This window comes from Oreochromis niloticus, linkage group LG14, assembly GCF_001858045.2.
Source record: "Oreochromis niloticus isolate F11D_XX linkage group LG14, O_niloticus_UMD_NMBU, whole genome shotgun sequence".
Lineage (NCBI taxonomy): Eukaryota > Metazoa > Chordata > Actinopteri > Cichliformes > Cichlidae > Oreochromis > Oreochromis niloticus.
This window is the reverse complement of record NC_031979.2, coordinates 23,430,964-23,445,496: the sequence shown is the minus strand read 5'-3', so window position 1 is coordinate 23,445,496 and position 14,533 is coordinate 23,430,964. Positions and strand designations below refer to the sequence as shown.

Sequence of the window (14,533 nt, the reverse complement as noted above, 5' to 3'; positions counted from 1 at the left end):
TTGCACTGTTACGACTGTAATACAGCAGCAGAGAGTAGCAGTGGGCTGTACAGCTGATCCCTGCACGATTACATTAACCTGTTTTTGCTGGCTTTGAACACACAAACACACACTTTTATCTGTGAGAGTAAAAACAACCGCCACTCTACTCAGTGAGCTTTATTTAGTTTAGTTTTTAAATGTATTTTCAGCATCATTACAGTCCCCGCCGCCCCCAACTCCTCTTTGCTGAAGCTTTAGATCTCACGCTGTGAAAAAGGAGAAATCACTAAACTTCCTCCTTTTTGTGCGTGTGTTTTTGTATTGTTTTTGTATAAACCAGCTGCCTCGGTCTCATCAGTGCCTCACACACTCGGTGCAAATGAAGTGGCACTCCTCCCTCAGAGCTCGTCTCCAGTGATCAGTGACATTATAAGAATGAACCCGCCTTGTCTTTCCCTGCTCGCATTATCAGGAGGTGTTGAATGGCAAAAAGAGAGGCATGACTGATGGCTGCGCGGGATCTCGCTGCCTCTCACCTCATCCTCCCACACTCTCACTGTTCAGAGGGTGAGAGGGGGGTCGAGGGGCAGGAGAGGAGACAAGGGTGTAATTTCAGGGTTCGGGTTTCACCTTGCGGTCGTTGCGGGAGGAGGGACGGACGAGAGAAGGTGGGATTTGTGGGAACGATGCAAGGATAAAGAGCAGAGAGGGAGTCCTGTGGTTAGTCTGACCACTCCCAAATGCATCTTTCCCGTTTTGTTATCCTCATTTCTGTCGGCCCTGCTGATCATTTAATCCTGAGCTCCTGCCGCCTCCTCCTCCTCTTCAGCTATTCTGAGGAGGAAGAAGACAACAGAGCAAGGACTGCAGAGATGATTGGAAGCTTCACACAGTATACCATAAGAAATGTAATTAAAAACTCACAGTTAATTGGCTTTTTACATAATAAAGCACAATCTTTCTCATACATAAGTGAAAGCCTCTCATGGCTGCAGGCCTGCCCCATAGCAAAGCAGACCTACAGCTCATACGTTCCCTTTGTGCTTGAATTTTCAGAGCTAATCATCTTAAGTTTAATCTGAATCTGTGGTTGCTGCCAGAGAGCACAGCTTCACATCCAAAAAGTCCATGACGACCCATGAAGTTGAGGAATAAGAAGGCTCTGTTAAATATTGAAAGCTCTGTTTTGTAAAATCTCCTGGATCCACTGGTCTGTGGCTGATTTCTATTTGCATCCGTGACTATGAGCCTGACGTTCTGGACTGATCCCTGTTTCCTTCTTTTTTTTTCTCCTTGAATTTGAGGACCTTGAATTTAAAAATCTGTCATTTCTCTGCAGAAGACATCCAACTGTCAGCTTTTCAAAACAGCCTAAACTCTATACAAACGACATGGAGATTTAAATGCATTAAAGTTGCATGGACACTCCTGCACGTTACTTCTACAACCCACATGATGAAAATATTTCCCCTCTCATCAACGATTCAGTGACTATATTTCATGTCATGGCGTATTTTTAGAAACAAGCTACTAGATGTTTAGCACATCTCAGCTGAAACTTCAAATAACCAAACTTATCAGTATTTCTATCAGCCGGGCTCAGACCTCAGGGGCCCCAAACAAGCAAACGGGTGTGTTCAGCGGCTTCGCTTGTTGACCACAAACTGCCGAAAATATCCAGAAAACTGTTTTAAGAGTAACACAGTGTCAATACAGAGAGCAAAACTATTCTAAAAATCTCAGATATCTTCTCATTACGTCAATAAATCTTCCTGTTTTCAGACAGCAGATGTGTGTGTGAGTGTGTGAGAGTGTGTGTATGCAACGTATTAACTTCCCCTGTGACTCTGCTGGTTGCTTGCGTCTGTCCCACAGCGTCCTCTTTTAACTTCCACTCAAACAAAAGCTTTCCCTTTCTGAGCTGAGACAACGATTAGATCTCAAAGTCCACATTACTACCGCCCAGGGGCACCCACTGGTCAGAACACACACACAGACACACACACACACAGAGTGGGAGCCATGATGACTTCTTCAAGCACTGTGATTGGCTGGTCTGGGGACTGACGCTGACCTGTGTGGATAGGTGTGGACTGCTGGAAGACAAAGGGCACATATCCACTTGCTGCAGTCTTCTGCTCTGTATCGCCTTACATAATTGGGATCATACGAGCACCAAATGGCGCCTGCAGCAGCACCCAACAGCCTCGCAGAGCAGAGTTTACCTGAGAGATCTTACCCGTCACCTGTACTGTCCTCCCTCGTGTTTTTCCCCCCTCGTCTCTGTGGAGAGAAACGGACAAACTGACTCATCCGGATCCAAAGGGGCTTCTGTCTTCACTTCCTCCTTATTCACCATAACACAATGGTAATTGGTAATAGTGGGCGTGTGTGCATCTGGTGCAATAACCCCCCCTCCCTCCCAAATCAAGCCCCACTCCTCCTCTTCATCTTCCCAGCCCCCCACCTTGTTGAAAGCTCATTAAAAGACCTGCTGTTAATGAGCTAGAGGGATCATAGAACTTCATTTTCATTAGTGGGGGTGGGGGTGGTGGGGTTAAGGCCAGAGATGCTGGTGCAGAGGTTTTTATGCCCTTAAAATGGAGTCAGCAATTATCCCAACCCCTTGACACTCCCCACCCATCCTGCTCTGCCTCCTAACATGCCCACAAACAATAACCAAACTGCCACCCGGCACCCGCCTCCCTCTCCAATTTTGTATCCTGAGAAATCCTGGCCACCCGTGTCCCATCACAGCTCGCTGCACCCATCGCACAATCTGTGGAGTGACTGACACCAACTCAAACACACACACGGTAACTAGTGCGCTCCCCCTCCTAACTGGCAGAATTACATTACAGTGTTTCCAGACAAAGCGAGTAACATCACAAGGATGTAAACAAGGACTGAGGGTCCCTTATCCAAACACTCACATTAAAAATTAATAACTCAGCGCCGACTGTGGTCCTCAGAGGAACGACCCGCACTGACTAAGACAACATCCTGGTGAGAAAAGACACTTAAAAATAGTTTCAGAAGCTTTGTTGTCCCAGAACAGGAAACAAAATATTCATGGGAAAAAAAAGAGAAATGAACGAAGAGAACAGAAAGACAGATGAGGAGGGAAGAAAATCTCGAAAATGTAAAATATTTCACCTCAACACTTTATTGAGGCTCCTTGTGACAAGGTCAATTACAAAATGGCATCAAGTTTACAAAGACAGCAGGAGCGGCAAAAGCTTCACGATAACCTAGAAAAAAAAGCAAACAATGTAGGGAGATAATATTAACAGCAAGCAATAGCAATAAAGTCAGTATATATATATATATATGTATATATACACACATAAAAATAAATCCCTGAACAGTTACACTGCACTCTTTCATAATCCACTTTTCAAAGACGACAGTTTATTTTGACCTGAATGCAGCAGACATGAGATAAAGTCATCACAGTAGTCAAGAGTGGGGAAAAAAGGGTGGGGGCAATCTGCCTGACGGCTCTGCCCCGATCCCAGGATGGAGGCTTCAAGCAGAGTCTGCGATATGTACACATACAAACAAAAAAAGACCCCAAAAAACGTACACACAACTCCCTCGTGCAAGCGCTCCAAACCTGGATGAAACATGCAGCATCCATAAATTAGGAAGAACTGAGACACAGGAAAGCGAGAAAAGAAATTCAAATGACTGCAAAGCATGCACGAGCTTCAACCAGTCCAGTAATTTACAGATGTAAACAATAAAGACACACATTACCATCACAACAGCAAAAATAATACACACCCGTTTCACATGTAGGTAAAATTGCTGTTTTTTTCATTTTTTTTTTTAAATGCATAGAAAAAAATGAAAGGAAAACATTGGTAGACTTTAAATTCTCTTAATTTCACATTTATATTTATATTAAAAAAACCCCAAAACAAACAAAAACAGGACAGATAGTCATCCACACACACACTGTGACAAAGTCAGGAGCACAACCTTGCTTTAGGCCCCCGTGAGCCTTGTAAACATTACGTTAAGTGACAAGTGTTGTGACAAGCAAGCGCCTTTAAAAAGAGGAGTCTGAGAAACTGCAGGCGGGCAGTGTTTGGATTCATTTCCCCCCTCTGTGTCTGTTCAAACCGCTTTAGCCTTTAAAAGGTCTTCTCATAAGAAAACCAGCATTGGCTAGGCAGCACAATATGACCTCTCTCCATCTGAAAATATATTAAAGTTGCTCTATTGTCAGGCTTTTTCCCCTTTTCTTTTTAAATTCAACATAAACCGTTTTCTGCACCGCGTGGCAGTTAAGATCTGCCTCCACCTGTCCAGCGGGTCACCAGAGACATAAATCACATGTCTTTTGCATCCTGCACTGCAACATGGTGATCAGTTTCCTGTGTCGGTGTGGACTGTGGCAGTTCACTTCCTGTTCGAGAGCTATGGTAATCTCCCTGCTGAATGTCATGGCCTTGTTTTTCTCTGTGGTCTAAAAGAACTGTAGGCACTTAGTTTCAACTGGCAGCTGCGCACATAATCGTGAACAACGTCTTCTGGGGGCGGCGAGAAGGAGCTGCTTTCTATACACAGACACACACACACACACACACACCTGCAGCTTTTTTAAACTGCACTTTAACTCAGTTTCTTTTTGTTTTATTTAATGGCGGGTTAAGTTCTATACGATGCTTTTTTTGTTGTTTTTACTTGAGAGACTCTCAGGGTGCAGGAGTCAAAGCTAAAGGGGCCTCCACGCTGCTCTCAGGTGGGAGGTCGTTCGCTATGGCTGGACTCCTGCTGCTCTCCATGTACTCTTGGCTTTGCCTTTCCTCCACCTCCATGGTGCTGGACATGCTACTCTGCATTCTGTTCTCCATCTCTGTCTGATCCAAACCGGCTTCGTCCTCCTCCATTTTCACCACCGCTGCTGCTTTTTCCCCTGCTTTTATCGCAGCCAGAGTATCTGCGGCACTGGCCTGCGCATACGCTCCGACGCTGGCGTGACTCAGGCCGTGAACCTTCTTCAGGTGTTTCTCCAGAGTTGCGTAGACGGTGAAGGGCACCGCGCACAGCTGGCACAAGAAGGACGCCTTTGCGCCCTGGGCTCCGTGGGTCTTCATGTGGCGAGTCAGCTTTGAGCTCTGTGCGCAGGCGTAGTTGCACAGGCCGCAGCGGTAGGGCCGCTCTCCGGTGTGGCTGCGGCGGTGCACGGTCAGGTTGCTGCTGTTCCTGAACTGTTTGCCGCAGAACTCGCAGGCCTCGTCCTTCTTCTTCTTCCCCGGCGCTCCAGCAGATGCGCCACCGCTGCCTGCTGTGCTCACGCTTCCCGTCACGGTCCTCCGCTCATTGTCCCTCTGCCACTCTTGCACTGCCTCGCTGACTTTGGCCGAGCTCCACTCTTTCTCGATGATCTCTTTCGTTCTTTCGTTCTCCCACTCTCCCACACCTCGCACCTTGTCGCCCACCTCGGGACGTTTTGGAGTGCAGTTTCCGCTGGCGATGCCGCTCTCGCCGCTGCCGCCCGTCTCTCCGCTCTCCAGCGAGCCTTCAGAGGGGCTGGCGCAGGGCGAGGTGTGTGGAGCCTCCGCATGCACCTCTGTCTCCTCCTCACCTCCCTCTCTGGTGGTTTGGTAGAGCCTCAGCAGCTCCCTCTCTGGTGGTCTGAGCTGGGAGGGCAGCAGCACTAGACCTGAAGCTAAGGATGGGTGTTTGGGGAAGGTCAAGTCCAGCTCAGAGGGGACGTGGGCCATCAGATCTCCCTTCCCCGTGATTCCCGCTGGCTGAATCTGAAGCCTCCCTCTCGGCCCCTGCCTCCCTCCTTCCTCCTCGACCATCTCCACAGACTCATATCCACTTCCTCCACCTCCGGCCTCCCGGTGATGACTCCTTATGTGACGAGCCAGCTGGCCACTCTGGGCGAACGCCTGGCCGCACACCCCACAGTGATAAGGCCGCTCGCAGGCGTGAGTCCGTCGGTGGGCGGAGAGGGCGCGGAGTGACTGGAAGTTCTGGTCACACAGCTCACAGTGGAAGTCGGCCTGGAGGGCGCCTGTCTGAGGAAAGGGAGAAGCTGCCGGGGGAGAAGAGGAGGGCGACAGCACCAGGCCTCCGGGGGAGCCACTTGTTGTGTTGTTATTCACCTCAGCAAGCTCCCTGAGCCGCACGGAAAAGTTCAGAGTCTGCATGTTCCTGGAGGAGGAAGAGGAGGAGGCGGGTGACGAGGAGGAGAGGGGCCCGTGGGACTGACGGGAACGGACAAAACGTGGGACGGAGGGTTGGAAGGCTGAAGCGAGAGCTTGGGTCAGGTGGCGTGGGTCCAAAATGGCTGCAGCAGTTTTTTGGTCTTTAAGATCTCTACTTCCTCCACCTTCCATGACTGCAGCGTCGCCCTCATCATCCTGGTAGATGCTGAAGGAGTGCATGTGCTGAGCGTGCTGCAAGAGCAACCATGCGGACTGAAAGACGGCCTCACACTGCTGGCAGATGAAATACGGGGGCTCCTCTTTCACTGCAAACAAAGACCAAACAGAAGTGAGTTAGTGGTTTTGATAAAGGACGTTAACTAAGAGTACAGCTAAAAATATCCTACTGAGGGACAGCAGAAACATGCAGCCACCTGAAGAGGCGGTTCTCAAACTTAAAAGATCAATCATTCAAATCAGTCAGGTCAATCATTAACAGCAGAAATGGATCCAAGGTCAGTTTGAAAACCACTGCTTTAGTGTCCACAAACACTTCACACATCCAGCAGATACACAGACACCTTCTCTGCAATTATGCAATAAGGATCTTTGTTTACACCCCATAAATTTATACACAGGCATCAATAATTGCACTTTGGCTTTCATATTTACACTTAAAACCTTATTTACTTTCATATCTGTATCTCATTTTCTTACAGCTCTCTGTTCTTGGTTAAAAATGTATTTATTATATTTTATTCCAGGTGCACACTCACGTGTGGGGAACGACATTTCGGATACGTGCATATCCTGCACATGTGTATCTGTCCTTTGAGCTCTACTTTTGGTCTCCACCACCTTCTCAATGATATATATCTTTATCTTTAGTTTCTGATTGTTTACCAGCTCATTGCTGGTTGCTGCTTTAAATAAGTAAAAACATTTTTTTTTTAAACTAATTTTGACAGCTGGAAAAACAAAGTTTCAAAGACTTTGTGGTACTGGACTTTTGCAGAGCAACTTTTTTAAAAGAGAGAAAGATAACATGTTCAGAGGGTTAGGGTCATCACGGAAGAGGACTCAGACCTCAGAGGGTTAAACATAAAAAGCCACTGATCAGCCACAACATTAAAACCAAAGCTACTTTCGGCCGCTCCCTTTTTCACACGAAGGTCTCGTCAGCGGGTAGCTCTGCATGTTTGATACAACAGATTTTTTTTTTTACACTTTGTGACACAACACAGAAGAGATTTGTGTCTCCTCCCGGGATCAAACCGGGGATCATTTTGCATGATAGGCTATGGCTAGCCACTAGCCACAACATGAAAACCACCCGCCTAATATCATGTGACCCACTTAGCATGAGCAGGTGGTCTTTCTGCACCCTGTGGGTTGTGGCTTGGGGTGGATTGGGCTTGTTCTGGCACGTCCTAGGGATACTTGATCGGACTGAGGATGTTGTGCTCCTGAACAATTATAAAGCTGTGTGTGTGGGAGGGAGAGGCTGCTGCCATCAGGGAGTGCTTTTAAGTAAATGATAAATGGACCAGTTGTTATATAGTGCTTTTCTACTCTAATTGTGCACTCAAAACACTTTATGCATTTCTCATTCATTCATACAATCAGTGCTTTCTGTCCAACATCCAACTCTGATGAACGGATTGGGAACAACTCTGGGTTCAGTATCTTCCCCAGGGCATGAAGACTGGAGCAGGCAGGGATCAAACTACCAACTTTCCGATTAGTAGATGACCTGCTCTACCTCCTGAGCCTCCTTTAGATGTGAAATTGACGCCCATACGAGTACCAGGACTCAAGTTTTCTTTTCCCAGTAAAGCTTTAACTTGTCATTGGTTTTAATGTCCTGGCTGCTTTTAAAGATGCTTTGAAGCAATGAAACTGAACACTTTAAGACTCTATAAGAAGAGTAGTACAGACAGACTGCTGCAGTTTAAATGCATTAAAGTTGATGAGAAGACCTAAGGCCCAACTAAGGAAAGGAAGAACTGAGGGAGGGAAAAGTGCGACCTGAAGAAAGAGAAATCAGGATCCGGAAACTGGAAGTCCAACAGAGAGGCGAGCTGTGTCACAGAGTACATCTGGAGATATTTTTATATGTGGATAGCTTTGTCTCCTCACCGAGAGCCACTCTCCAATTAAGCTGCAAATTGCTAATTAGCAGAACGCAGAAAACGAACGCTTTATGTAAATCAGGCTCTGACTCAGCCTGCTTGACAAATGAGGCCTTTCTGCATAAATCAAAATTGGAGAGAATATTCCCAAATTGAGGGGAAAAAAAAAAACCCCTATTTTTTTTTCCTCCACTTTTTCTCTTTTTTTGGAGAGGTTCAAAGCCGACTCTGGTATAAGCCTCTTTCATGTTTCCTCAAGTCAAATCCTTCTGTATTTTACTGGAGGGGGGGAGGGGGGGTTGGGGGTGAAGATGAAAAAGAGAGCAACTGTTTCTCCCCCCCGCCTTCGCCCTCCCCTCTGTCTGGAGACGACAGGAGCTGCGGTGTTCAAGTCCTTTAACCTAGCCTGAGGAGAAACCCAGGAGAAGTTGTGATACTTCTTTTAAAAATAGGGTGAGGAGCTGGAGCAGGAAAAAAAAAAGAAAGAAGAAGAAGGAGAGGGAGATAGGTAGGTCAGGGCTCAGGAGATAAAAAGAAAATGAGATAAAAAGATTATAATGTAGTACGGGGGGCTGAGAGATGCCACAAAAATATGTCACCCCTTCGGATTGGAGCTGAGACCCATCCTCCAACCCCGGCTCTCCTCACCCCGCCGCCCCCAGTACCCTCCAAATCTTTCCCTGAGGGGGGCGGTGGGGGGCTTTTGTCTTGGGGTCCTGGAGTGAAACACAATACCCAGCCGGTTTCTCTTTCCTTCGCTCTCTCTCTCCCCGCTCACTCCTCGCTCTTTTTTTTTTTTTTTTTTTTTGTAAGGATTCCCATTTGGCCCGGGGTAGCACTTGAATATTAAGCAGAAGCAATAACTACTAATTAAAAATGCAGATTGGCTGGGAGCACTAACGAGCAGCAGGCAGAATCTCTTTTCCCTCGGGAGGCGGAGGGAGGAGAAAAGAGAGGAAGAGGAGAGAGGAGAGGGGGGTGCGAGAAATTGAAAGAGGGCAAAGCGAAAGTGTGTTGAAGATGGGGGGGGGAAAGAAATGGTGTGTGTGTTGGTGGGAGGGGGTGGGTGATGAGGAGGAAAAAAAAAAAACAAACAAGGAGAATAAATAAAAAGGAATGAGACAGATGCACGCGGCTCTTCAGTAATCCATCCCGCTCTACCCCCTTCCCTCCGCTCTTGAATGCAGGAAAATAAATGGAGGACCTGTCTGTTGTGGGATAACTGCTCTTTCGCTTTCAGTCATCTTGTCAGATGCTCAATTTCTCTACCACAAATAAAAAAAAAAGAAAGAAAAACAGCTCGCCGCTCGAGTAAAACCAAGACATCAACTAGAACTTTTCAGGGGCAGTCGGACGCCCAATTAAAGCCACACTCTGCACATTTCAGCTCAAACTTTTTTTTTATCCAAACAAGCAGCAACCTAGATTTTTGAATTTAAAAAAAAAAAAAAAAAAAAAGTCATCTAAACTTTTCTTCTTTTGCATTATTCACATGTTGTCGTGCTCTCCACTTCCGCCTCATGCACGTGTTAGGTTTGTTGTACAATCCTGCAGGCCACCAAATTACTAAACCGGTGTGTTTCTGTGCCTCAGAGTGAGAGGCAGAGCAAGAGAGGTGAGCACACTGAAACAGAAGAAACAAAACAAGAGGGGTTGTGGACAAACGGAAATGGTGCGTGCAGCCGTCCCTTGAGCGTTACACAAAGGAAGGAACTGCTAACTTGTGGCAGAGAGAGTTTCAAAATGTGTAAAGGGGGCACTCACACCTAACACGAGTCTGCAGCGAGACGCTCTGTCCGTTTTCGAGAGCTACAACGTGGCCTTCACGTTTTGTTTTTTTTTGGTTGTTTTTTTTAAACCTGGACACGAAGAGCCCTTCTTCAAAAAGGATCTCAGTTAAATTATAAAAGAAAATAAAGAATTTCTGATTGAGTTTAATGGGCTCCACCCTAAAAGGAGATCAAAATCATTTAGTCAGCAGCAGGGAAAGCAGGAAGGAAGGCAGGAGGAGAGAAAATTGGTGCCATTGAAAGAAGAGGAGAGGGATGGGTTAGGACTCTGGAAATACAGGAGAAGACGAGGGAGAGAGACGAGGGAGATGAAGAAAAAGCAGGAGGAGGAAGAGGGAGATTCCCTGGAGCTCAGGTGGCTCGGCCTGGGGCAGAACAGCGGGAGATGGCAGAGGAGCCGCACATGATGCAATGTCCTCGGTTAGAGTGTCATGACAGCGAGGAAACCAGCACGATCTGCCTCCCTCGCATCCTCTGACCGTTTAACACAGCAGCCTTTCAGCCGCCCTCTGGAAACACTGAATCCTGAGACGTGCTCCTGTGTGTGTGTGTTCGTGTTTTTTTGGGGGGTGGGTGGGTGGTGGGGGTTTGGAGATGTGAATTAAGTCCCTGAGGTCCAGGGTGCAGGGGATGACAGGGAGGGAGAAACATGTTTACCTGGCCACTCCACCTCAGAGACTGACAGTCAGGGAGATGCGAAGGAGCTCAGGTGCTCAGCGTGGAGCCCTCGGGGACCCTGAGTGCCCTCCGAATGTTCCTGACGCCTATCCTTTCCACACAATTAGCCCGCGCGTCACTAACTCACGCAGGTCTGCTAATGGCAACGGCTAGTTAATGAGCTGGACTCGGGAGGGAGGAGGAACGGTTGTTAAATGAAGAGGCGGCGGTTGAAAGAACAAAAAGAAGAAAGAAAAAAAAAAACAAAAAACAAAAAAACAACAAAAAAAACCCAGAGTCACTAATTAGCAACCTGCCATCATCTTCTGCCTCTTCCAAGCGCTCACCTGCTTTGCTGTGCTCCGCCTTCACCTTCACGCTGGGTTCCTCCCCCCAGACTGGCTCCCTGGCTGCCCCTCTCCTGAGCTCGATGAAGCCGGGGCCCAGCTCGGCACTGGCGACATGCTGTCGCGCTCGGCCGGCGGGCGAGGGTGGCGCAGCGTTGGAGGCGAGATTTCGGGAGGTGCAGCCACCCTGTTTGTGCTGAATGAAGGCCAGGATGTGGGCGAGGGGGAATGCCTGACAGCACTGGCCGCAGGTTAGAAGGTCGCGACCCTGGTCAGGAGCCCGGACCTGCGGAGGAGGAAGATTTGGGGGAAGAGGGGGAGGAAGGGGTGGGTGATGGTCGCCTGATGAGCCGGTGTCATCAGGCATATCGGTGACATCTGAGGCAGGAGATAACAGACAGACAAAGAGAGAGAGAGAGATCAATTAAAACAAGAAGCCACATGTAAAAGATTCACGGCTTCTCAGGTTGTCTCGTTTTCTTGTCGGAGAGTTAAATGAAGATCTTTGGGGTTAAATATGAATCAGTGTCTGCTTCCTGAGAGCATTTCACTCACTTTTTTTTTCCCATGCAAGTGTGTGTAACTGTGCAATTCCTCTTTCTTATCAAGTGCAGGGAGCTTAAAGTGTCTATAAAACATCCACAGCAACAAGTGTACTCTGAAGCGTTTCTTTAATGTGCATTTATTTATATGTTCCATACACATGACCAATTTATGCCCCTAGAGTCTGTAAACGTGTTGCCTATATATACACATCTATACAAAGAGAGAGAAAGGAAGATGTATCTGTATTTTGCGTCAAAAGCAGCTGGGTGGTTGATATAATCAGAGAGCACTTCGTTCGTTTGGACTTGCTGACAAGTTTCTGACCTCGCTCTCATAAATTAGCCTACTTACAATGTACAGTTGACCTCAATGGAACAACAAGCAGGCGTGGTGATTGAAAGTGCTAGTTTCAGTTGTAAACTCTCAAGCAACGAGGCCAATCTGCTCAGCCAATACTGACCACTTCCTTTAACCAACGCAAAACAGATCTGCTCGCTGAGGCTGCAGGCTGCAGAGAGAGCGAGCGAGAGAGGAGCCCCATCTGTCCATCTCAGCAGAAACTTCAACCTCCTGTTAACAGGACCGCCACTGACTGAGTGCTGACAAGCCGGAGCAGTGAATTAAAAAAGCGGCGAAGGCAAAGCCTTTCACCTTTCACTCAAAATAAAATGTTGCCCTACCAGCCACAGGCAGCGAGAGTTTCTCAACAGGAAGTGGATTGCAATAAAAGAAAAAAGTGGCAGAAGGTGTTTAAGATAAGAGCTGCGGCCCTTGTGTTTTTCTTTTTTTTTTTTTTGAGTTCGCAAACATGTACAGGACAGCTCATCTGATTCAACTTCAACTCTCACAAATCTCATGTGGTTAGCACTTTGAAATGCAAGTGCAGTTTGCAAGCAGTGGCAAACAAGTCAGACCCAAACCTCTGAAGAGCCATCTGTAAACTCTGGGTATTTCTTCATTTAGTCCCACAGCTCAGACCAGACAGAGCTCTTTGGAGACGAGGAGAAGGAGGGAGAGAGGAGGGGGGTCAGCGGTGTATTGCTCAACACAGCGTGGGCACACCTTGATGACTGGACTGGATCCACCTGCCCAGGCTGAGCTGGCTAGCACACAGGACAGGTACAGACAGTACAGTCTGAAGTCGGATCTCGCCAGTTGTTACTCAAAAATGTCACCTTTCCTGTTTCAGGCCTGCGCTGTTTGTGCAGACTTGCAAGGCGCGGTTACACACTCTCTCACACACACACACACACACACACACACACACACACAACACACGCAGGGTTGAGTCAAGGCCTGTGGTCACAACAGACATGCACGACTGGTCTCCAGTAGAGAACTGTAAAAAACAAATGGTATTTAAGTTTCTGTCCCCATTTCCTTTCAGTTATCACGTTTTGGGGTTTTTTTTTCTCAATTTCCTTCAATCAGCTTTAATGTTTGATTAATCTGATCGGGATTAAATTACCACCCTCATTCAACACGTTTTATTTAAATCTATCATTTAATTAAAAGAAAAGAAAGGAAACTCCTGCGTGGTTTGAAGCAGGACTAGTCTCTCTCTTTTATTGGAGGGGCTTTCAGCAGGTGATGTCTTCTCAAAAGTAGACAGAGACCGAGCGAGAAACTTGATCATCTTCAAACCTGGAAATATTAATCATCGTGTTCGGACCTGTAGCCTCTGACAGCAGCGTGCCAGTAAACCGGTCCTTCTTCTGTGGAAACTGCTGCACCAACAATGCACATCAGGACAAACACAACGCCAACATTAGGAGCTCTTATTTAAATATTTGCCTGTTAGGCTGCACATGGGATTAAATATCAGCTTTGGCTTCAGATCGGTATAAACACCAATATAGTTTTAAGTCTCTGAGGTGAGGAGGGGGGAAAAGTCCATCATTTAATGTGCGATAACCGGTGCCAGGGCGCATCCACACACCACGCGCGCAAAACTGCCGATAAGCCCAATAAAAAAAAGAAAAAAAAAGAAGCAGGGACTTCGATTTTTGTTTTCGTTTCACCTCGAGAACATCACATCCGTCCGCTACCGCTGCTCTCCCTCCGGGCTTACCTTGAATCGCACTCAGGTGCTGCGGTCTGCTTCCAAGTTTGCGCCTGGACATCGCGTCGAGCGTCTGGCACCTTTCTGGGTCCCAAACCGAACCGGACCCCGTCCGGCTTCTCCTGCTCCGAGTTACCGTCCGAAGCCCGAGCCGCGGGGACGAGCTGATGAGACTGTGGCGTGTGGCCTCTGCCCGGACTCGCAGTGCGCAGTGAAGGCAGCGTTCAAGTTCACGCTTCTCTCCCCGCAGCGAGCGGAGGGCAAGAGGGGGCATGGGCGAGAGGAGGCACCGCCCGCCCCGCCGACCCTGACCCCGCCCTCCCGGGTAACAGGCTCGACAGACACGGACTTCTGTCACTTTTTAAAACCTTTTCTTCCCCAAGCACCTCTCGCGGTTTTGCTTGTTTTACACAGTTTTAAGTAGCCCGTCTAAATCAGGGTTTTCACACCCCGTTACTGGGTCTCAAACACCAGTTCCTCTTCTGCAGTTCAGAGGAAATACCTCGCTGGTTTTCCACAGGTGTCTCTGAAACCAAACCGGAACCAGAGAAATATTTATTTCTCCTTTTTCTTGCGAGCAGCTGTTGCTGTTATTTGCCCACTGCGTTTCAACAAACAGCGTGGAAAACACCTCCGAAGTTTCACAGACGCTCTGTGACAGTGAAAGCGCCGAACGCTGTCGCCTCCTACCGTTCGCCTCCACGCACTGCAGGTGGTATATCTCAATGCATGGTGATACATTACACTAATACATGCAGCATGCTTATGCTCAGCCTGGATTAAATATTTAATTCACCCCGCGGAGACTTTAGTGAATAATTCTGTGCATAATCTGTCACATTAATGAAGA

General features: G+C 47.6%; 1 protein-coding gene across 1 annotated transcript; it reads right to left on the bottom strand.

The window, feature by feature from the left end:
* Positions 1-3,373: 3,373 nt before the first annotated feature.
* znf296 (zinc finger protein 296) lies at positions 3,374-14,290 on the bottom strand. The gene is made up of 3 exons (XM_005459345.4): positions 13,693-14,290; positions 11,076-11,453; positions 3,374-6,475 (listed from the first exon to the last, which is right to left on the bottom strand). Exons 1-3 carry the CDS (start codon positions 13,955-13,957, stop codon positions 4,686-4,688), a joined length of 2,433 nt encoding a protein of 810 aa, XP_005459402.1. The 5' UTR covers positions 13,958-14,290; the 3' UTR covers positions 3,374-4,685.
* Positions 14,291-14,533: the final 243 nt, after the last annotated feature.

Bases quoted from the DNA above. Each gene is read 5' to 3' on its own strand.
- znf296 (XM_005459345.4), bottom strand. From the start codon at position 13,957: ATGCCCCCTCTTGCCCTCCGCTCGCTGCGGGGAGAGAAGCGTGAACTT. The intron at 11,454-13,692 runs GTAAGCCCGGAG...CTCCTGCCTCAG, and splicing joins GCACCTGAGTGCGATTCAAG to ATGTCACCGATATGCCTGAT. The intron at 6,476-11,075 runs GTGAGCGCTTGG...CTTTGTTTGCAG, and splicing joins GGCGGAGCACAGCAAAGCAG to TGAAAGAGGAGCCCCCGTAT.